The sequence below is a fragment of the Dendrobates tinctorius genome, unplaced genomic scaffold (genome assembly GCF_039654945.1).
Source record: "Dendrobates tinctorius isolate UK_male_01 unplaced genomic scaffold, ASM3965494v1 ptg000086l, whole genome shotgun sequence".
Lineage (NCBI taxonomy): Eukaryota > Metazoa > Chordata > Amphibia > Anura > Dendrobatidae > Dendrobates > Dendrobates tinctorius.
The window spans coordinates 32958104-32982389 of record NW_027361754.1 but is presented as its reverse complement, the minus strand read 5'-3'; the positions used below and the strand labels follow the sequence as shown (position 1 = coordinate 32982389).

The window sequence follows — 24286 nt, the reverse complement described above, 5'->3', positions numbered from 1 at the left end:
TCTACAGAACTGGGTGTAATAAGAAATAATTAACGGATTATTAATATTTAACACCTCTGTAAAGTCCTTCAGTGTTTTGAGGAATGCACACGGCTGGTAAGCGCAGACGACGCCATCCTAAGCATGAGCATCCCACTTATGCGTCTGCTCATGCAAGCTTTGACGCACCTTAAGGAGCAGGCGTCTGCAGCCAATGTTGACGAGGAGGGAATCCTTGATGACATTCACCCATTGTCTGCTCAGGGACCTCTCCTGGATGAGGTGGAGGAAGAAGAGGAGGAGGAGGATGATGATGGGGATCATTACTTAGGGGAGGAGGATGCATCTCGTGGGGCAAGTGAAAATGTTGGCGTGGCAAGGACTGGTACAGGGTTTGTGCGTGACTGGAGGGATGTGGATTTGCCAGAAAGTGCTCCTCCAACCAGCACTCGCAGTGCATCATTGACACCGGGAACATTGGCCCACATGTCAGATTATGCCTTGCAGATCCTAAAAACGGACCCCCGCATTGCCAAAATGATGAACGATGACGACTACTGGTTGGCCAGCATCCTGGATCCACGCTATAAAGGCAAATTACAAAACATCATGCCACAGGAGAACCTTGACCTAATATTGGCTAATAAACAAGCAACTCTGATAAATCGGTTGCTTGAGGCATTCCCAGCACACAGCAGCGGTGATGGTTCTCACACGAGCCGTACGGGCCGGGGGCAGCTTGGCAGGGGTGTTCGTGGTGCACACAGCAGAAGTGGCGTTGGAGACAGGGGTTTCATGACAATGTTGTGGACTGATTTTTCAAGTATCGCTCACACAACTGGTAATACTGCATCGATGGAAAGTGACAGGAGACAGCAGTTGTCAACTATGGTTACAAACTACTTTTCCTCCCATATCGATGTTCTCCCACACAGGTCATTCCCCTTTGACTATTGGGCCGCTAAACTGGACACCTGGCCTGAATTGGCACAATATGCCTTACAGGAGCTCGCTTGCCCAGCTGCAAGTGTGCTATCGGAAAGAGTCTTCAGTGCAGCTGGATCAATCCTGACAGAAAAAAGGACCCGTCTGTCAACCCAAAATGTGGATGATCTAACCTTCATTAAAATGAACCATGCATGGGTTTCCAGGGATTTTGTCCCACCTTCCCCTGATGACACATAGGGTGACAGAAAAATGGCTTGCTTTGGTCCACCTCTTCCTGGGACTTGACCTATTTCGCCTTTTGCATCAGCTGAATGTCCAACATCAACATATGCCACTTTATAAAACTCCCTAACTGTGCTGCCTCCCCCCCCATGGCCGGGGTCACCACCTAGCGCACGACACCGTGCGAATGCCGTTGCCCTGGACAGGTGGGTAGGCCAACTCTTGGGCGCGGTCACTGGCACAGGGGCCCTCATAGTAAAATCAAGTGTCTCTGATGGTGGTGGTGCACACCCACCGTCAGACACACCGCCGTACTATGAGGGGCCCAGTGCCAGTACCGACGCCCACGAGTGGGCCCCCCTTGCTTGGGCAGGGCCCCAGCATTTGCAATCTTTACCTCTCCCTGCTCCTCCGCTGTGTAGTCTTTGCCGTCAAATCCATACTGTGCCTGACACCGTCTGAGCCTGCCTCCTGATGTATAGACATATATTTTGAATGTGTACACTATGCTATCCATACATGTTATTCGGGGATACGGTACCCTTTCTCACCTTTGTGCAATCACGTGCAATCCATACTGGGCCTAACACCATCTGAGCCTGCCTCCTGATGTATAGACATATATTTTGAATGTGTACACTATGCTATCCATACATGTTATCCGGGGATACGGTACCCTTTCTCACCTTTGTGCAATCACGTGTAATCCATACTGGGCCTGAGAACGGCTGGCGAGCTGTTAAGCAAGCTACAGCACCTGTGGTTTGCACACGTAAGTTTTTCATTTTTTCAGGAATGACGGTTAGGCCTAATTCCGGAACTGCGGTTGACCTGCACTTACTGGGAAATCATCGTTCGCGGGTAATAATTGTAATCACAGATCCCCATCACTAACGTTGTTCAGCGGGTTATCTTCACCTGTAAGCGACAAACGCTGGCCTTTTCAGTGTAGCGCACATGCAGCCACGGACATGTAAGGGCATGACACGCCAGTTATTGGCCAATCTCATGTGCCAGAGCCTCACGTGTCCCTCTAGTAAGCCGGACTCGGACCGCGGGGCATGACGGAGTCTCGTTCGTTAACGGAATTAAGCTTGCAATGTGTGCATCTTTTCTGTAGCTGGCATGGTTGAGGTTTCCCAGGTGGAGTCGAATTAAACCGTAGTCTCCACTCCTGGTGGTGCCCTTCTGGACATTCCTTTAAGGTTCAGCTTTGCAACCATACTGCCCATGTAAAACAAACACTTTGCCTTCATGAACGCTGTTTGGAGGGTCATGACTCATGGGAATAACGCCGCCCAATCAGTTAACCTGCTAGAGAGATCCTTCGTTGCTCCCAAGCATGACATCACACTCCCTAGGAGGAAGGTAATGCCACTGTGACGACCGTACTCCTGGGGGCGACACAAGTGCACTGATGCCCAGCCACTGCTCGATGAATCTGCTGGTACATTGACCCAGACCACTACATTCCCCTCGCACGCTACACGGCCTGAATCTGACCCTGATGAAACTCAGGTTACCCTTCCCATATACAGTTCCATCTTACACGGTGACAAAGAGGAAGCTGCAGATGAAAGTGCAGGTTCGGCCCACCCGCCATCAGACACACCACCGTACTATCAGGGGCCCTGTGCCAGTGCCGTCGCCAACGAGTGGGCCCCCCCTGCTTGCCCAGGATCACAGCACTTGCAAAGTTGAAATACTGTGCAGTGAGATGGAAGATGGGGACGACGAGGAGTCCAGACTAGTACAGGGATTCCCTAGCGAGGAGACTTATTTCATTGTTTTCAATGTTGGGACAGCAATTTTTGGGGAGCACTATACTCTGGAGAATGATAGATGGGGCCCACCATACACTGGAACATTCCAAAGGTGGACATCAGACACTGGAGCAGCATTTACAGGGCCCATTATACACTAGAGCATTAGAAATGGAGCCCATTATGTTTGCAGCATTATTTGGGCCCATAAGACAGTGGAGCTTCATCCATGGGGACCAACATATACTGTAGCATTATGTGGAGCTCATCATATACTGTTTCAAACATTATATGGGACCAATGATTCTATATGGAGAAATAGATGGGCCTTGTCATGAGATGTAAAAAGTGAAGTATTTTTCATTGCACTATACCGCTATTTCTCTGCCGTATCGGAGCATGATGAGTTGTGGTATGTGTTAAAGGGGAGCTCTTTCGCCCAGGGCACATGAAAACCTGGAGCCAGCCCTACCCCCCCACAACTTTAGCCAAATAACCCCCATTTTTCAGTGCGTAACTTGTATTATGAAGTTAATTAAGGTTGACAAGCTTAAGTAAGAAGAATTGATGCTTTTGGCATTCAAATGGGCACTGTGGGTGTGTTTCCTGTCCTCCTCTCACTGCCGACTTTTATTCCCCATTGACTTACATTGGGTTTCGTGTTTCGGGACGACTCCGACTTTTCCCTATAGTCGGCCGATCTTGCTCGACCCGACTTTTGGAAAAGTCGGGTTTCACGAAACGAAACTCAACCCTAAAAAACCAAAAGTCGCTCAACTCTATTTCCACTTAGTTCGCCTTTCTTTGGGAACATGTACAAGCGCTTTACTTCCGAATATTCTTATATGATGTAGTTTTGGCTTTCTGCTGTTCCATTGCTCAAACGGAGTTTTCTCTGTACCTTTACCTGGTAGTTTGTTCTGAAGATAGCAAGCTGTCATGATTGCTTCACCCCAATATGCTGTGGGCAGAGTTGCATCAAACAACATACTTCTTCCACTTTCACAGAGTGTTCAGTTCCTTCTTTCCGTGACACCATTTTGCTCAGGATTGTACGGTACAGTGGTCTGAAATAGGATTCCATTTTTCTTTAAAATGCTCTGTGTCTCATTACTTGTGTATTCAGTCCCATTATCTGCACGTAGAATCTTTGGCATTCTCCCAAATTTATTATATACCTCAGCTAGATATACTTCAAGTTTCTCTGGAACTTCTTTCTTGCTGTGAAGCAGATGGACAACTGTATATCTTGAATGATCATCAATATATGTGAGAAAATATCTCTTCTTCCCAGGAGTCTGAGTGCTCATTGGACCACAGACATCAGTATGTATTAAATCTAGTGTCTGTTCTCTTCTTGTAGTACTTCTCTTAGGAAAAGCTTTTCTAGACATTTTCCCTTTGATGCAGCTAGTACATTTCATTATCTGGTTACATAGATCAATTGTAATCTCCTCAGCTAGTTGCTTTTGAACTAACTTCCTTATTGCTTCTGGGTCTCTGTGTGCTAGGCGCCTATGCCATACATGAATGCAGTTATTGTGCCTTTCTTCCTGAGCAGTGTACACACACTCTTTGCATTTAAGCTGGTAAAGTTCATTTGTGATTTTTCCTTCTGCTAGTGTGTGGCCCTCTTTTGAGATGATGCAGCTATCATGCTTAAATGTAACTTCATTTCCTTGTTTTGTGAGTTTCTTCACAGATAGTAAATTACTCTCAAGACTAGGCACATAGAGCACATCTTTTACTGAGATCTTCTTGCTTTGTGTGGGTGAGATTTGACAATCAATATAACCATCTCCTATACCTTGTGAAGTCAGGTACTGACCATTAGCCATAATCACTTTCTCTGACTCACTTTGGTTAAGCTTAGAAAAGAAGTCCCTGTTATTAGTCATGTGACTAGTTGCTCCAGAGTCTATACACCATGCATGCTTTGATGTATTTACACTGACAGTAAATGCAGTTTCAGTATTCACAGAATCATTTTCTGCAGACACAGCACTTTTAACCCTTTGAAGACTGCTTTGCTTTTTCAGCTGATTCATTCTAGCTTTCCAAACTCTGCAGTCGGCTTTCAAATGTCCTGATTTCTTGCAAATAAAACATTCACGTGTTTCTTTTAGGTGCTTTCTGTTATCATTTAGATTTTGTGTCTGTAAAGCAGATTCTGCATCGCATGTCCTGCTGTTTACACCTTCCGCTTTCCGCTTATATTCATCTATGAGTTTCCCTCTGACATACTCCAATGTAAGCTCATCATCTGGGCGCGCATCTAGTGCGGTTACAAGCGTGTCATAGTTTTCTGGAAGACCACTAAGCAGTAATGCGGCTACATGAAAGTCCTTCAAATCTTCCCCAATGCCTCTCAGGCGTTCTACAATCTCTAGAATGCTTGTTATGTAGTCCTGCATATCCTGGCCATTCTGTAGTTTAGACTGGTACAATTTTCTCATGAGATAAAGTTTATTGCTTAAATTTATCCTCTCATGCACCTTTTGCAGCTGCTCCCACATTTCTCTTGCAGTTTCACTTTTACACACATGCACAATCTGATCATCATCTATACTGAGTGATATGGTACTTTGTGCTTTCTGATCCATCTCTATCCACTCCTGTGATACTGGGTCAGGTTTAGGCTCCTGTGTGTATTTCCACGTACCTTCTCTTATCAGCAGCATTTTCACTTTGAATTTCCAGGATTGATAATTCTGGTTAGTGAGACTTGGTACTGTAAACTTCATGGAGTTGCTACTGCTGGTGGCCATCTGTTGTGAGTTCATTTTTCCCTTCACCATTGAGGTCTGATGAACTCCCTCCTCTAGTGAAGGAAGGTAGTGAGACTGATTACCAAACACCTGGGCAGCTAGATGATGACTGGGTGGCTGGAATTGAGGACTGGATATAAGGCTGCCGACGCCCATCTTCCTGGCTGGTGATTTTCCTGCTGGATTCTTGGAGACCAGTCTGATTCCTGCATCTCAAAGCTAAGTTTTTCTGCTCTGCTTTGTACTCTTCAGTCTTGTTCTTGTTTTGCCTTGTTTTTTGGGAGTTCTGCCATCCCCGGCCGGGGGTGAGCTGAATTCCATTTTTGTCTCTGATCTGTTGATATTTTGCTCTGTCTTCAGAATATACCTGAGTGCTGATATAGTCTTTTTGAAGCCTAGCGACTTCAGGGCCTGTTTTTCCTATCAGTCGGTTGGCTCATTTTGATAGGGTTTTTGCGGATGGCAGACAGCAGCTTTCCTATCCTGTCCTATGTAGTTAGCTTGGGCCCCATCATTTGCTCAACCTATCTTTCTATCTGTGTTAGTGTTTTCATCTTGCTTCACCGTCATTATATGTTGGGGGCTGCCTATTGCTTTGGGGTCTGCTCTGGGGCAGTTTAGTTTTTCCCCTTTCTGTCTTTAGGCTATATAGTTCTCCGGCTGTGATCGAGGGGTCTAGGGCACCGTAGGAACCCCCCACGGCTACTGCTAGTTGTTGTGGATAGGTTCAGGGGTCTGCAATCCGATAGCTGCCAACCTCTTTGGTTTTTCTGGACTTAGCTGGTATTTTGTTTTTTCCTCCTGCGGTGACTCATCATAACAGCCATCTTTGCTGTCTTCCTTTCTTTTCTTTTCTCTGTGCTCTGGGGATCTGGGACTCTAGGACTAACCTGTTAGCAGCGGATTAATCAGCGTAACATCCAGAGTCAGCAACACAGAATGTAGATTTATTCATATCCAGGTTGAACAGCTTACAGCATGAAATGTGATCAGTCTGGTATCTGCTGTGGCTTGCAGCATGGGAGCATTACAACAACAAGAAAGGAAGAGAAGGAGGAGGCATCCTGTCTGTTTTTTTTTTTTTTTGCCACTGAACTTTGTTAACAATCTCACAATATGCACAATATATAAAACAGTACAGTAGTAGTTGTTGCAATACATACAGATCAATATGCATTATTCCAGCAATGAGCCCTAAATGTCATAATATTTTAAGTCCCACCTCTGGAATCCACATCTTTCTCCAAAATGAGTGTCTCACATCCCCCACCTTGTATTGTGAGATGGACACCTCCACCCAGACACTGTCCATATATTTATTTATTGCCATCTTCATAGATGGTTACTGTCAAATAGTTCTTGTAAAATCAAACAATACTGCAATTTACTGATTGTTAAAAATGTCAGCCTTTCCTGAGATATTTAGCTTTCTTTAGTTTACAGCTCGTTGACTTGGAAACCGACCACCGCTGCTAGACAGAAGAGCATGCACAGTGCTTATGTGCTCTTTTCTATCGAGCTTGTAAGCGCTATTTTGAAGCTGAGCAGGATCGCTGTAGTGCACTGTTACCGCTTAACCCTGGCCAGGTCTAGATCATTGCTGACAAGCAAGACACCAGTGGTGCTCGGTCTCCTAGGCAATAAGTGATAAACAAAAGAGAAGTGTTAATATTTTAAGAATGCCTAAATGTTTTAATAAGCGGTAAATTAGAAATGTGCTCATTTTTACAAGCTCCATTCAACAATATTCATCTGTGAAGATGGGGATAACCCTTGAAGAACATAACTGTCATGTTCGATAAAGACATTTAAAGAAAGACTGAACAACTTTTACTCTCTTCATGTTCTTTTTTTTTCCATTGCAGGATGAGAAGGATCAGATGCTGTCAATATACTGCGTGTATAATAGGGTAAGAAATCCATAGCCTTAGACAAATGAATAGTTATATTAATAGCTGTATTCTGCCTCTTCCTGATGACTGCAAATCCCAAGCGTTCTAACTATCAGCTTCTTAGATAACTCATACTCACACCACCAGGCGTCCACAGATAGTTTAACTCCACCGGCAATGCAACTGTAGAAAGACCAGGAGAAACTATACTGTTTTCTTCCAAAATCTTGTATTAGTTTACAGTGAATAGTAGGTAAAAAGGAGTAATCTGTACAGGGCAGTACACATGCGTCTTGAGTAATGGCTGCTGTAGGCTAAACTGAAGAAGAAGGGAGGAGCAACCTAATACAGAGCTCAACTATGGGAGGGACATAGGGACAATCTTCACATCGTCTAATTATACCTAGCAACAACAGGGAATTTTGCTGATTGGAGGAAAAAACTCAACACAGAGAATATACATTACAGATTGTTCCCATTCGTGGGACACAACAAGCTGGTTTCACTTAAAGGGGGTTTCTGTTTTCTTTAATGGAATTAGGCTGGTAATAGGTTAAAGAAAAAGCTGTTTAACCCCTGTCCAAGTCTAGAAAAGTTTCATAAACAGCTATGAAATTTCTGGTGGTCTGAGGTAGAGTGTCCATCAATAATGGGGACTCTATCATCCATGAGTAGGTTATAAATCCTGTAAATTAGTTCCATTGAGATGTATCTTTCCTCCGAGTGCAATGCGAGAAACTTGCTCAAGTCTCTCGCCTCAATGCCCGACACAGCCACTGGCACTCAGGACCGGAGTGTGCTGCTGCATGTTTTTCTATGCGGCTGAATGCTCCGGTCCGAACCGCCGGCGGCAGTGTCGGGTATTGAGGCGAGAGATTCACATGAGTTTCTCGCATTGCACTCACAAGTGTGACCCTGGCCTTAGATTCATTTCCAAAAAGAACAGAGGTGCAATATCACTCATGACCTGCAGACAGGTGTGGCACTGTTCCTAGAGGAACTCAGCCATATTTTTCCAAACTTGTAGAAATCTTTAAAGGTGGTGTGATAAAACACTCCGGGATCACCTTTGCTGGGGTCAAAGGCCGCGTGGGTTTAGCATGAAACTCAGGCGCACAGCCAGGATTCGGTCATAACTGACGCTGGGACAGGTTTATTTCAGGTGAAAGCAAAACATACAGGAAATAAAACATAAAACAAATCCTTGCCTGTCCGGCACTAACTAAACAGGGTCTGTACTAACTACCAACTGGAGGGCTTCTCCAGCCAGCCAAACCAGTGTTACCGTAAGCACAGCTTTCACTCACAAGTGTCGCTCACACAGACATGCTCTCTGTGTTCCCCAGGCTGAGCAACTAACACACCATCTGGCATTCTTTTATATCCGCTTCCCATTACTCATTAGTCACCAGGTGAGATACTGACCAGACTAGGCCACATAGGAAAGGTATCTGGGCGAGATATACCTGCCCTCATCCACTATTCCCCCATGATTCTCACAGTGGGTTCAAAAGTTCCATAACTGGTGCGGATTTTACATACACAAAATCCACAGCAAAGTTGATGAGCTTTTTAACTTAACCCCTTAGAGACCTTGCCCTTTTTTGTTTTTGCGTTTCTGTTTTTCCCTCCCCTTCTCCCCATAGTCATAACTTTTTATTTGTCCATCAATATGGCCATGTGGAGGGCTTGTTTTTGTTGCAGGACAATTTGTAGTTTTGAACGACACCATTGGTTTTACCATGTCATGTACTAGAAAACAAGAAAAAAATTCCAAGTGTGGTGAAATTGCAAAAAAATGCAATTCCACAACTTTTTTGGATTTTTTTTACCATGTTCACCAGATGCTAAAACTGACCTGCCACTATGATCTTCCAGATCATTATGAGTTCGTAGATATCAAACTTATCTAGGTTCTATTTATTTAAGGGGTGGGAAAAAAATCCAAAATTTGTTACAAAAAAAATTATGCCATTTTCCGTTTTGTCTGCGTTTTTTTGTGATCTTGGGTTGGATTTGAGCTTAATTTTTGGGTGCTGAGCTGACGTTTTTTTTACACCATTTTAGTGTAGATACGATCTTTTGATCACCCATTATTGCATTTTAATGCATTGTCGCAGCGACGAATAAAAGTAATTCTGGCATTTTGAGTTTTTTTCTCACTATACCGTTTAGTAGAGATGAGCGACTTTACCTTTTTTAGGGTCGAGTCGGGTTTCATGAAACCCGACTTTCTCAAAAGTCAAGTCGAACGAAATCGGCCGACTATAGTGAAAAGTCGGGGGGTCCGACTGAAACACGAAACCCAATGCAAGTCAATGGGGAAGCAAAGTCGGCAGGGAGTGGAGGACAGTAAACACACCTACAGTGGCCATTTCAATGCCAACCACATCAATTCTTATTACTGAAGCTTGTCAACCTTATTTTACTTTATAATATTAGTTACGCATTGAAAACTTGGGGTTATTTGGCTAAAGTTGTGGGGGGGGGGTAGGGCTGGCTCCAGGTTTTCGTGTGCCCTGGGCCAAAGAGTGTCAGTGCGCCCCTTTAACACATACAACAATTCATGATGCTCCGATACGGCACAGAAATATAGGTATAGTACAATGAAAAATACTTCACTTCTTACATGACATGACTGATATGTATTTTAAATTCTACAATAGCTCAAAAAAGGGACAGTATATAACTCCATACAGTATTATGACCACCACATTGTGCGCCATACAGAATAATGAGCGCCATATATTTCTCCATACAGAATAATTGGTCCCATATAATGTTCCATACAGTATATGATGAGCTCCACATAATGCTACAGTATATGAGGGTCTCCATGGATGATGCTCCAGTGTGTTATGGGCCCAAATAATGCTCCATGTATAATGGGCCCCGTAAATGCTGCTCCAGTGTCTGATGTCCCCCATTTGGAATGCTCCAGTATATGATGGGCCTCATGGATGATGCTCCAGTGTATGATGGGCTGAAACAATGCTCCATATATAATCTGCCACATTTAGAATGCTCCATATATAATGGGCCCCATTTCTAATGCTCCAGTGTATAATGGGCCCCATAGATGCTGCTCCAGTGTCTGATCGGCCCCATTTAGAATGCTCCAGTATATCATGGGCCCCATGGATGCTGCTCCAGTGTCTTTTGGGCCCAAATAATGCTCCATATATAATGAGCCCCATTTCTAATGCTCCAGTGTATAATGGGCCCCATAAATGCTGCTCCATTTGGAATGCTCCAGTATATGATGGGTCTCATGGATGATGCTCCAGTGTATGATGGCCAAAATAATGCTCCATATATAATCTGCTCCATTTCTAATGCTCGAGTTTATAATGGGCCCCGTAAATGCTGCTCCAATGTCTGATGTCCCCCATTTGGAATGCTCCAGTATATGATGGGCCTCATGGATGATACTCCAGTGTATGATGGACCCAAATAATGCTCAATATATAATGTGCCCCATTTAGAATGAACCCAGGCATGGTATGTGAAAAGAGCTCCTTGGAGTAATCTGAAATGTGGCCTGCCGCATCCTTCACTTTTGGTGTGGGTGAAGGACACAAGGAAAGGGGTTGCTCCTGACCAGAAGCCTGCCCTGACGACTCATTGCTTGCATTTTTTGAAACTTCAGAAGAGGAAGCGATAGAGCTGGAGGCTGTTTCAGCAATGTAAGGCAAAACCAGTTCCTGATGCTCCGGCTTTAAAAGCGGTTTACCTACTCCCAGAAAAGGGAGCCTTACAAGCCTTCCGGAGCCAGACCATGATGCAGGCTCAACACCTCCTGCCTTAGCTGCTATTGTGCTTTTGGCATACACAGACGCTCACAGGCTCAGTATGGATTACACAATAATATAAAAAGTTGAAAAAGGGTACAGTATCACCAGATACAAGGTATATACATTATAGTATAGTTTACACATTCTGAATCTCCCTACATATTTCAGGAGGCAGACACAAATGCTCTCAGGCCCAGTATGGATTAGACAAGAATATAAAAAGCAGTAAATGGGTAATGTATCACAAGCGTACAGCTGTATACAGTGTTGGTGTAATCTTAAATCTCCAACTATTTTTCCGTAGTAACAGACAGATGTTCACAGGCTCATTATGGATTACACCAGAATCAAAATAGCAAAAAAGGGAACTGTATCAGAAGTTTAGAGCTGTATACAGTGTTGGGCAAATGTGAAATCTCGGTATATATTTCCGGAGTCACCCTCAGACGCTCACTCAGTCTGGATTTGACCATAATACAAAATGTTGAAAAAAAGGTACTGGATAACAAGATAGCAAGTATATATATTATAGGGTACAATTTAAATCTCCGTATAGATATTCCCGTAGTCACCCTCAGACGCTCACTCAGTATGGATTTGACCATAAATGTCGAACAAAGGTACTGTATAACAAGATAGAAGCTGTATATAGTATAGGGTAAAATTTTTATCTTCATATATATAGAAGGAAGAAACCACACATGCTCACTCAGTATGGATTATACCGTAATAAAAAATTTAGAACAAAGGTACTGTATCAGCAGATACCTGGTGTATCCAGTCTAGGGGTAATTGTAAATTTCCATCTGTATTTCCAGAGTCAGACTCAGACACTCACAGGCTCAGTATGGATTACACCAGAATATAAAGAGTAGAAAAAGGGAAATGTATTCGAAACGTACACCAGTATACATTTTTGGGGTACTTTTAAATCTTCGTATATATTTCAGTCTCAGTAAACCAATCCAGACTCTCCTGTTATGAATGGGTCACCGAGGAGAAAAAAGCAAAACAAGATAAGTCACAGAAAACCAGAGAGGTTGGTAACTATGCAGATTGCAAATCCCTGACCCTACCACACAACTAGCAGCAGCCGTGGAACGTACCTACGATGTTCCTAGATGCTTCATCACAGCCGGAGGACTAAATAAGCCTGAAGCATGAAAAGGGGAAAACTAACTGCCCCAGAGCAGACCCCAAAGGAAAGACAGCCCCCACACATGTATTGACGGTGAAACAAGATGAAAGCACAAACACAGGCAGGAAAATAGGCTGAGCAAACGATGGGGCCCAAACTAACTAGAAAGGAAAGGAAAGACACTGTCTGCAACCTGCAAAAAACTCTACAAAAATAATGTATAACACTTCTGATAGTAAAATTAACCCTGAAGTCACTAGACTTCTCCCACTATATCAGCACTCTGAAATATTCTGAGACAGAGCAAAAAGAGGCCAAACTAGTAAGGGACAAAAAGCAAATTGGCAAATACAGATAAATAAGAGTGGAAATTCAGCGCAGCCCCCAGCCAGGGCTGGCTGACCACACAAAAAACTGAATAGACCAACAAAATCAAGTGTGGACATTAGCAGAAAAACTTAGCTTTAGATGACTGGAACAGAGCTGAAAACCAAGAGCTGACAAGCCAGAAGGAATCACCAGCAACAGAATAGGGCGTCGGCTGTCTTAAATCCAGTCTGAGATTCCTGAGGTCCAATCGTCATCCTCATTATCAGGTGGCAGATCTCTACTGATTAAATCAGCCTCACTACCTCCTGTTACCACCAGAGGGAGTCTGGAAGGAGAACTCACAACTGGTGAACCAGAGAATGAACTAACAACAGTACCCCCCTTGAGGAGGGGTCACCGAACCCTCATCCACGCCACCAGGCCGATCAGGATGGGCCTGGTGAAAAGCACGAACCAATCTATTGGCATGAAAATCAGAGGCAGAGACCCAAGAATTATCCTCCTGACCATAACCCTTCCATTTGACCAAATACTGGAGTCTCCATCTAACCAAACGAGAATCCAATATTTTCTCTACCTCATATTCCATTGCCTTCAACCAACATAGGGTCAGGAGGTGCTGCCATAGGAACCACTGGATCAACAAACCTCTTCAACAGAGATTTGTGAAATATGTTATGGATCTTGAACGTAACTGGAAGAGCCAATCGAAAAGAAACAGGATTAAGAATCTCCAAAATCTTATAAGGTCCAATAAATCTTGGCTTAAATTTAGGAGATGCAACCTTCATAGGAATATTCTTAGACGACAACCAACCATATCACCCACTTTAAACCGGGGACCAATGGTCCTATGCCGGTTGGAAAATCGCTGGACCTTTTACTGAGAGAGTGACAACTTATCCACCACTTGGTCCCATATCTGCTGCATTCTCTTAACCACAGTGTCCACACCTGGGCAGGACGAAGATTCCACTTGCCCTGAAGAGAATCGAGTTATGAAACCCAAAATTACAGAAAAAGGGTGACATCAAAGTGGCAGAACTAGCTCTATTGTTCAGTGCGAATTCGGCCAAGGGCAAAAATGAGACCCAATCATCCTGATCAGCAGATATAAAACATCTCAAATAAAACTCCAAGGTCTGGTTTGTTCTCTCAGTCTGTCCATTGGTCTGGGGATGAAACGCTGAGGAGAAGGATAACTGAATTCCCAGATTGGAACAAAAGGCTTTCCAGGATCTGAAAACAAACTGGACTCCTCTGTCGGACACAATGTTCTCAGGAATCCCATGTAACCGAACCACCTGTTGTAAAAACAAGGGCACCAACTCAGCGGAAGATGGCAACTTTGGGAGTGGTACAAGATGGACCAGCTTCGAAAATCACAAATCACCCAGATAACAGTCATTCTCTGAGAGACAGGAAGATCAGAAATAAAATCCATTGAGATATGGGTCCATCGCCTCTTGGCCATCGGCAAGGGCATCAGCAACCCACTAGAACGAGAACAGGGTTTAGACCGAGAACAAGTCCCACAGGACTGTACAAAATTCCTGACATCACGAGATAAGGCAGGCCACCAAAAGGACCGACTCACCAAATCTCTGGTACCAAAAATACATGGATGACCAGCCAATGTGGAGCAATGAATTTCAGACATCACTCTCTTTCTCCACTGGTCAGGAACATACAATTTTCCCATAGGGCAACGCTCAGGTTTATCCTCCTGAAATTCCTCAAGGGTGCGTCTCAAATCAGGCGAAATGGCAGAAAGAACTACCCCCTCTCATAGGATGGTAGTAGGCTCGGTCACACTAAGTGAATCGGCAAAGAAACTCCTAGAAAGGGCGTCTGCCTTAACATTCTTAGTGCCTGGAAGAAAAGAGACCACAAAATTAAAACGTGTGAAAAACAAGGCCCATCTAGCCTGTCTAGGATTCAAGCGTTTGGCCGACTCCAGCTAAATCAAATTCTTGTGATCGGTGAGGACCACAACTTGATGTCTAGCTCCCTCCAACCAATGTCTCCACTTCTCAAATGCCCATTTCATGGCCAACAATTACCGATTCCCCACGTCATAGTTGCATTCAGATGGGGAGAACTTAAGAGAAAAGAAGGCACAGGGATTCATCTTAGAAGTCACAGGGTCTTTTTGGGACAAAACAGCTCCTGCGCCAATCTCAGAAGCATCTACCTCCACCTGAAATGGAAGTGAGACATCAAGTTGCCGTAAAACTGGAGCTGAAGTAAATCTCTGCTTAAGCTCCTGAAATGCTGAGACAGCCTCAGGAGACCAATTCAGCACATCAGCGCCCTTCTGGGTCAGATCAGTCAGTGGTTTGACAATACCAGAAAAATTACCTATAAATTTACGATAGAAATTAGCAAAACACAAAAACTTCTGGAGGGCCTTCAAAGAAGTAGGCTGAACCCAATCATAAATGGCCTGTACCTTGGCCGGGTCCATTTCAATAGTCGATGGAGATAAGATAAATCCCAAAAATGAAATCCTCTGTACACCAAAGAGGCATTTCGATCCCTTAACAAACAGGGAATTCTCCCTCAAAATCCGGAACACAGTCCGGACGTGTTCCACATGAGAATCCCAATCACTAGAAAAGATCAAAATATCATCCAGATAAATGATCAAAAACTTATCCACAAAGTCATGGAAAATATCATTCATAAAGGACTGGAAGACAGAAGGGGCATTATTGAGCCCAAAAGGCATCACCAGGTACTCAAAATGTCCCTCCGGAGTATTAAACGCCGTCTTCCATTCATCCCCGTGCTTGATGCGAATAAGATTATACGCCCCCCTGAGGTCAAGCTTAGTAAACCAGCAGGCACTCTTAACTCTGGAGAATAAATCAGACATCAGAGGTAACGGGTACTGATATTTAACGGTCATCTTGTTAAGGGAACGATAATCAATACACGGTCTTAATGAACCATCTTTCTTGGCCACAAAAAAACCCCCAGCACCTAAAGGTGACGAGGATGGTTTAATATGACCCTTCTCCAATGACTCCTTAATATAGGATCGCATAGCATCATGTTCGGGTACTGATAAGTTGAAAAACCGACCCTTGGGAAATTTACACCCTGGCATCAACTCAATTGCACAGTCATAACTCCTATGAGGAGGCAAAGACGCAGACTTGCTCTCACTAAATGCATCAGAAAAATCGGCTAGATAATCAGGAATATCATGAGACTGAGGAGAGGTGGAGAAAACAGGAACGTCCCTAAGAACACACTGACAACCCCAACTCACCACAGACGCAGATTTCCAATCCAAAACTGGATTATGAGTTTGCAACCAAGGAAAACCCAGAACAATAGTATGATGCAAATTATGCAGCACCAAAAATTTACAATTTTCTTGGTGGTCTGGGGCAACTCGCATTGTCACCTGGGTCCAAAACTGAGGTTTATTCTCTGCCAAAGGAGTAGCATCAATACCCCTCAAAGGAATAGGCCTCCATAGAGGCGTCATGGAAAAACCACAACATTTAGCAAAGTCCAAATCTATCAGATTCAACGCTGCTCCTGAATCCACAAAAGCCTTCGTGGAAAACGTGGATTAGGAGCAGATCAGAGTAATTGCCAAAAGAAACTTAGGTTGTACACTGCCCACAGCAAATGTGTGTGCAAAACATTTCTCTAGTTTAGGGCAGACAGAAATAGCATGAGAGACGTCTCCACAGAAAAAACACAGCTTATTACGGCTTCTAAACTCCTGACATTGCGCCGTAGACAAAACCCCATCACATTGCATAGGTTCAGACGTTTGTTCAAAAGGTGACAGCGCCTCCCGTGTAGTTTTACGTTCACGTAAACGCCGATCAACTTGAATGGCTAATGACATAGAATCATCCAGACCAGAGGGAACAGAAAATCCATCTTTTACGGTCTCTGATAAACCCTTGCGAAAGAGAGCTGCCAAGGCACCATCATTCCATGTAGTAAGGACCGCCCACTTTCGGAATTTTTGACAGTATAACTCTGCAGAATCCTGACCCTGGTTTAATGCCAACAGGGTTCTCTCAGCTTGATCAACAGCATTAGGTTCCTCATACAACCCCAAGGCTTGAAAAAATGCATCCACATTAGTCAGAATTGGATTTTCAGGTGTCAGAGAAAAAGCCCAATCCTGGGGATCGCCGCACAGCAAAGAGATGACAATTTTAACCTGCTGCACAGAGCTCCCCGATGAGTTAGGCTTCAAGGCCAGAAATAATTTACAATTATTCTTAAAATTCATAAATTTAGACCGATCCCCAGAAAACACATCAGGAGTAGGGATCTTAGGTTCAACAGCATGTGACTAAATGAGGTAGGTGGAAATTCCCTGCACTTCAGCAGCAAGCTGCTCCACACGATCAGACAATTGCTTAATCTCCATTAGGAAAAAGAAAAAAAAATCCTCCTACGGCCCCAGAGAAAAAGAGGAAAAAACATTAAAAAAAAAAATTCTGACACTGTTTTTTTTTTAACAACTTTTTCCTGCTTTTGAGTACCCTAGAATCTGCGGTATGGCTGGTGATTCTGTTATGAATGGGTCACCGAGGAGAAAAAAGCAAAACAAGCTAAGTCACAGAAAACCAGAGAGGTTGGTAACTATGCAGATTGCAGATCCTTGATCTTACCACACAACTAGCAGCAGCCGTGGAACGTACCTATGATGTTCCTAGACGCTTTGTCACAGCCGGAGGACTAAATAAGCCTGAAGCATGAAAAGGGGAAAACTAACTGCCCCAGAGCAGACCCCAAAGGAAAGACAGCCCCCACACATGTATTGACGGTGAAACAAGATGAAAGCACAAACACAGGCAGGAAAATAGGCTGAGCAAACGATGGGGCCCAAACTAACTAGAAAGGAAAGGAAAGACACTGTCTGCAACCTGCAAAAAACCCTACAAAAGTAATGTCCAACACTTCTGATAGCAAAATTAACCCTGAAGTCACTAGACTTCTCCCACTATATCAGCACTCTGAAATATTCTGAGACAGAGCAAAAAGAGGCCAAACTAGTAAGGGACAAAAAGCAAATTGCCAAATACAGATAAATAAGAGTGGAAATTCAGCGCAGCCCCCAGCCGGGGCTGGCTGACCACACAAAAAACTGAATAGACCAACAAAATCAAGTGTGAACATTAGCAGAAAAACTTAGCTTTAGATGACTGGAACAGAGCTGAAAACCAAGAGCTGACAAGCCAGAAGAAATCACCAGCAACAGAATAGGGCGTCGGCTGTCTTAAATCCAGTCTGAGATTCCTGAGGTCCAATCGTCATCCTCATTATCAGGTGGCAGATCTCTACTGATTAAATCAGCCTCACTACCTCCTGTTACCACCAGAGGGAGTCTGGAAGGGTAACTCACAACTGGTGAACCAGAGAATGAACTCACAACACTCTCCACTACTGGAAACTAGATGGATACATGTACAGACGGAAAGTCGAGTGTTTGCAGAAATGTGGGAATTAGTGATCACGGGAAAACCTCCCGGTAGATTTCGCAGAGGCGATGCTGACCCTCAATTACTTTGTCTGTGGAGACAGCGAAAACGGTTATTTGTGAAGAAAGGATTGCTGTATCGCAGTAGTGTGGATCCCATCACCGTTACTTGTCTCCATCAAATTGTGATCACAGGGAGAGATGTAGACATGATCCTCACTGCCTATCATGATGTGTCTGGTCACTTTGGAGTGCAAAAGACAGAAGCCACAGGCCGTAGGCGATTCTATTGGATTGGCATGAGAGGAGACATTGAAAAATGGTGGCAGGAATGTCACACGTCTGTGACTGGGAAAACTGTGAAAGCTGATCATAAAGCACCACTGCATTCGATTGTGAGTTGACGTCCATTACAAATAATAGCCATTGATCATCTAAAGGTAAAGGCCAGCAGGATAGACCATAGCTACATCTTAACCATCATCGATCAGTTCACCAAATTTGCAGTGGCTGTCCCTGTGAAGGATTTAACTGCCCAGACTACACAGCGGTGGAGCAGGGAGAGGTAAGTATTGCAACTTGCAAGTGCTGTGGCCATGAGCAAGCGGGGGGGCCCACTCGTAGGCGACAGTACTGGCACAGGGCCCCTCATATTACGCCTGTGTGTCTGACGGCGAGTGGGCCCCCTCACCGTCAGAGACACTGTATTATTCTATGAGGGGCCCTGTGCCAGTGCCGTCGGCCAAGAATGGGCCCTCCCAACTGTTCAGAGCAACGGCACTTGACCAGGTGCGCTAGGTGATGACCCCAGCCCTTGGGGGGGGCAGCCCAGTTAGGGAGGTTTAAAAAATGGCATATGTTGATGTGTAGGCTGTACATTCAGCAGCTGAAAATGGAGTAATTTGACAAGTCCGAGGAAGAGGAGGACAAAAGAGAGCCAAATTTCTGGCAACCTATGTGTCATCAGGGGAAGGTGGGACAAAATCCTTTGAAACCCATGCATGGTTCATTTTAATGAAGGTTAGATCATCAACATTTTGGGTTGACAGACGGGTCCTTTTTTCTGTCAGGATTGATCCAGCAGCACTGAAGACTCTTTCAGATAGCACACTAGTAGCAGGGCAAGCAAGCTCCTGTAAGGCATACTGTGCCAATTCAGGCCAGGTGTCCAGTTTACAGGCCCAATAGTCAAAGGGGAATGACCAGTGAGGGAGAACATCGATATGGGAGGAGAAGTAGTATGTAGCCATAGTTGACAACTGCTGTCTCCTGTCACTTGCAATCGATGCAGTATTACCAGTCGTGTGAGCGGTACTTGAGAAATTAGTCCACAACATGGTCATTTAACCCCTGTCTCCAACGCCACTTCGGCTGTGTGCACCATGAACACCTCTTCCATTTTGCCCACTTCAGCTCGTGGGAGAACCAGCACTGCTGCTGTGTGCTGGGAATGCCTCAAACAAATGGTTCACCAGAGTTGCTTGTTTGTTAGCCAATATTATCTCTAGGTTCTCCTGTGGCATGATGTTTTGGAATTTGCCTTTATAGCATGGATTGAGGATGCTGGCCAACCAGTAATCGTCATCCTTCGTCATTTTGGCAATGCGGGGGTCCCTTTTTAGGATCCGCAAGGCATAATCACACATGTGGGCCAATGTTCCAGGTGTCAATGATGCAGTGGCAGTGGTTGGTGGAGGAGCACTTTCTGGCAAATCCACATCCCTCCTGTCACGCACAAACCGTGTACCTGACCTTGCCATGCCAACATTTTCTCTTGCCCCCAGAGAAGCATCCTCCTCACCAAAATAATCATCCCCCTCATCCTCCTCCTCCTCTTCCTCCACCTCGTCCAAGACAGTTCCCTGGAGTTGACAGGGAATGGCCTGACTGTCATCAAGTCTTTCCTCCTTCTGTTCCTCCTCCGCTGCAGACGCCTGATCCTTAATGTGTGTCAAACTTTGCATGAGCAGATGCATAAGTGGGATGCTCATGCTTATGATGGCATCGTCTGCGCTTACCAGCCATGTGCATTCCTCAAAACACTGAAGGACTTTACAGAGGTCTTTCAGCTTTGACCACTGCACACCTGTCAACTCCATGTCTGCCCTCAAACTGCCTGCCCGTGTATCCTCCCACAAATGCATTACAGCCTGCCTCTGTTCGCACAGCCTCTCAACCATGCGCAGGGTGGAGTTCCACCTTGTTGCAAAGTCTATGATTAGGCGATGCTTGGGGAGGTGGAGCAGTCGCTGCAGCTTCTGCATACGACTGTAGTGTACGGGCAAGCGACGGATGTGCGAGCACAGTCTTCGCACCTTTAGGAGCCGGGCTGTTAACTCTGGATAATTATTTAGGAAGTACTTCACCACCAGGTTCAAAGTGTGAGCCAGGCAAGGTATGTGTGTGAGTTTTGAAAGGGCTATGGCTGCCACAAAATTCCACTGACTCTCTTGCCTGGCTCAAGATGTAGACTGCCCAGCCATGACTCAGTTTGTCGCTGCAAGTAGTCGGCCAGTACCTCCGCCGTGTGTCTGTTGTCGCCCAAAGACATCATCTTTAAAACAGCCTGCTGCCGCTTACCACTAGCTGTTCGATAGTGGGACACCTTGTGTGCAACACTGGCAGCTTGTACGACTGCGCTCTGTCAACGAGCTTTCGCTTCTGGAGGAGGAGGTGGAGGAGGAGGGTCGAACGCCTACAGCCAACTGATTCCTATACCATGGGCTAGGCAGCACTGTTCCACCGCCGCTGTCCCCTGTGGAGCCTGCATCCACCACATTAACCTAGTGCGCAGTGATGGACACGTAACGGCCCTGGCCATGCCTACTGGACCATGCATATGTTGTGAAGTGCACCTTTCTACTCACTGATTGTTTGAGTGCATGGACAATGCGGTCTTTCACATGCACTCACTGATTGTTTGAGTGCATGGACAATGCGGTCTTTCACATGCAGGTGGATGGCAGGGATGGCTTTTCGAGAAAAGAAGTGCCGACTGGGTAGGTCATAGCGTGGGACAGCGTAGGCCATGAGCTCTCGGAGTCGGAACGCTTCGCTTTCAAACAAACGGAAGGGCATCATCTCTAATGAGATCAGTTTGGCAATGTAGGCGTTCGAAGCCAGTGTACGCGGATGAGAGGATGAGTATTTTCTTGTCCTACTCAGAGTGTCTGGTAGGGTGAGCTGGACTTGAGAGCTGCATATGGGGGAACTAGCGGTGGACCGGATGGACTGAGAGGGGGTTGGTGATGGTGTTGTTGGTGATGGCCTAGATTCAGTGTTTCGTTGCAAAACCATTGTGATTCCCTGACTGCTTTGGCCTTGCGACGACACCTCAACATTTATTGCTGGTGGTGTGCTTACCGATGGCCTTACAGTGGGGGACATGATGGAGCGTTGCTGGCTACCTTTAGTCAGAGCAGGTGCACATGTGGTACCTGAGGTTTTGTAGTCCATCCACACTTGCAAGTGCATGGTGGTCAAATGTCTTCTATTCAAATTTCTGACATTTTTCCCTCAGCTAAAGGTCCTTCCACACTTCTTACAGATAACCTTTGCCTCATCAGTAGGATTTTGGACAAAGAAGTGCCACACTGCACTCTTCCTATTATGGTATAAATTTTCAGGGCTTGCACGTGTTAGGCGTCAGGTTCCTGCAGCTGCACAGCAGGAATCCAGAGCCTTGCATCCAGTGGTCTCCCATTCTCCACCGACCGCTCAGGAGCCTGCACAGCAATCTTGGCATCCCAGATGCTCTGGTCAGACCAGCTCTGTAGGACTGGTTGTTGCTGCCACCTCTGGATCAGCAATAGCAGAGCAGGCTGTCCTGCAGCAAGCCACTCCAGAGGCTAAGTCCTCTCGTCCTGCTACTGGGCATGCTCACGAGACGATCTCCCATTGGAGATCGGGAGTCACGTGCTCAGGTCCTTCTCCAGATCTGATTGGTCCATCTCAGAGATCTGGAAGGTCCTGGCAGCGCACGGCTATAAAAGGCCCGCATGGCCGCTTGGCCATGCACTAGTATAGACTCTTCTTGCTAGATGTGTGAATGGTGATGGATGTATGATTCAGGTAACTGACTTATTAAGATTCCCCTCCATCTGATATTACGCATGTGGATAGGTAACTATAGAAATAGTCAGCGCCAGTCAGTGGCAAACCTTAGGCCATTGTGCACACCGCACCTCTACACTAGCGACCGGTGGTGTCTCGTCTCTAACGGCACTATCGCATAGCGGCTGTGTCTGCCGCCGCGTTGCATTCAGCAGCATTTACCGGCGTCCACAGTAGCGATGCTGCATGCACGGTAGGTCTAGACGGACACCGTTCCCTGTCTTGGACCCGTGTCCTGTGACTTGATACCGTGCGTGCAATTTCGCTGAGACCTGTGAGTCTATCAGGCTCGGTGTTTATGCTTATGTTACAGCGCCTCTGTGAGTTAACAGAGTCCGCTCTGCGCACATCGGGTGACGTTGAACTCGTGCACATTATGCCGCCATATCGCGTGTCTGCCATTGTCTAGCAGCGGTTTTAACACCTACTGCACGGTGGACCGCGGGCGGCGAACGCACTTTCTATTATTTAATTTTTAGTGCGTTCCGCCATCCCTAACAGCACGCTCTGCTAATTTGACCGTGTGGCCAAGCTGTCCTGCACCTCTTTTGATTTTTATTCCACGTTTTTGGACAGCTACAGGCCTGCCAGATAACCGCTGCTGCGATGTCGATGCCTGCTGCAGATCCTTCTCCTCATCTGAGCTATTGCCAGCGGCACCCTCTTCCTCCAATGGATGCCAATCCGGGTCAACAACTGGGTCATCCATCACCTCCTCTTCAGTTTCATCTGCACCTTCTTCTGTGTCACCGTGTAAGGTGGTATAGTATGCGGGAAGGGGCACCTGAGTTTCATCAGGGTCAGATTCTGGCTCAGTAGACTGAGAGGGAAATGTAGTGCTCTGGGTCAAGGTACCAGCAGTATCATCTAGCAGTGGCTATGCATCAGTGCACTCCATGTCAGATTCATCTTGGACTGGGAAATTCAGGATTTGACAGGATAACCCAGGCATGGTATGTGAAAAGAGCTCCATGGAGTAATCTGAAGTGTGGGCTGCCGCATCCTTCAATTTTGGTGTGGGTGAAGGACACAAGGAAAGGTGTTTTTCCTGACCAGAACCCTGCACTGATGACTCAGTGCTTGCAGGTTTATAAAGTTCAGAAGAGGAGGCAATAGAGCTGGTGGCTGTTTCGGCAATGTAAGCCAAAACCTGTTCCTGATGCTCCGGCTTTAAAAGCGGGTTTCCTACTCCCAGAAAAAGGAACCTTACAGACCTTCTAGTGCCAGACGATGACGCAGGCTCAACACCTCCTGCTTTAGCTGCTATTGTGCTTTTGGCAGAACCAGCAGATGCACCACCACCACCATCAGTACCAGCTGCCCCTGCCCACGTTTGCGGCCTCTTCCACAATACTTCTTCATGTTTGTGAAAATGTAACAGAAATACCAGCAGGTATATGGTACTGTATGAGGAGCGTACAGCTGTATAAGGTGTAGGTAAAAATTTAAATCTCCGTATATATTTCCTTAGTCACAGACTCTACCCCAGTATGTATTTGACCGTAATCCAACCAGCAGATATACGATACTGTTAGAGAAGCGGACAGCTCTATATGGTGTATGGAAAAATGGAAATGTCTGTCTATGTATTTACGCACTCACACACACGCGCTGTCTCTGTATAGATTAGACCGTAATCTGTTATGATTGGGTCACGGAGCAGGAAAGCAAGACCAAGCTAAGCCACAGAAAACCAGAGAGGTTGGTAACTAAGTGGATTGCAGACCCCTGATCCTATCCACACAACTAGCAGTAGCCGTGGAGCATACCTACGATGATTTCAGACGCCTCGACACAGCTGGAGAACTAAATAAGCCTAAAGCAAGAAAGGGGAAATCTAAACTGCCCCAGAGCAGACGCCAAAGGAATAGATAACTC

At 45.5% G+C, this 24286-nt stretch overlaps 1 protein-coding gene across 1 annotated transcript in view; it reads left to right on the top strand.

Annotated features, from left to right (window-relative positions):
• LOC141098105 (5-hydroxytryptamine receptor 3A-like) overlaps nucleotides 1-24286 on the top strand; it is a 120469-nt gene that overhangs the window by 30906 nt on the left and 65277 nt on the right. The window contains exon 3 of the mRNA XM_073585674.1: nucleotides 7546-7590. Coding sequence (XP_073441775.1) covers nucleotides 7546-7590 — 45 coding nt within the window. The remainder of the gene's footprint in view (nucleotides 1-7545; nucleotides 7591-24286) is intronic.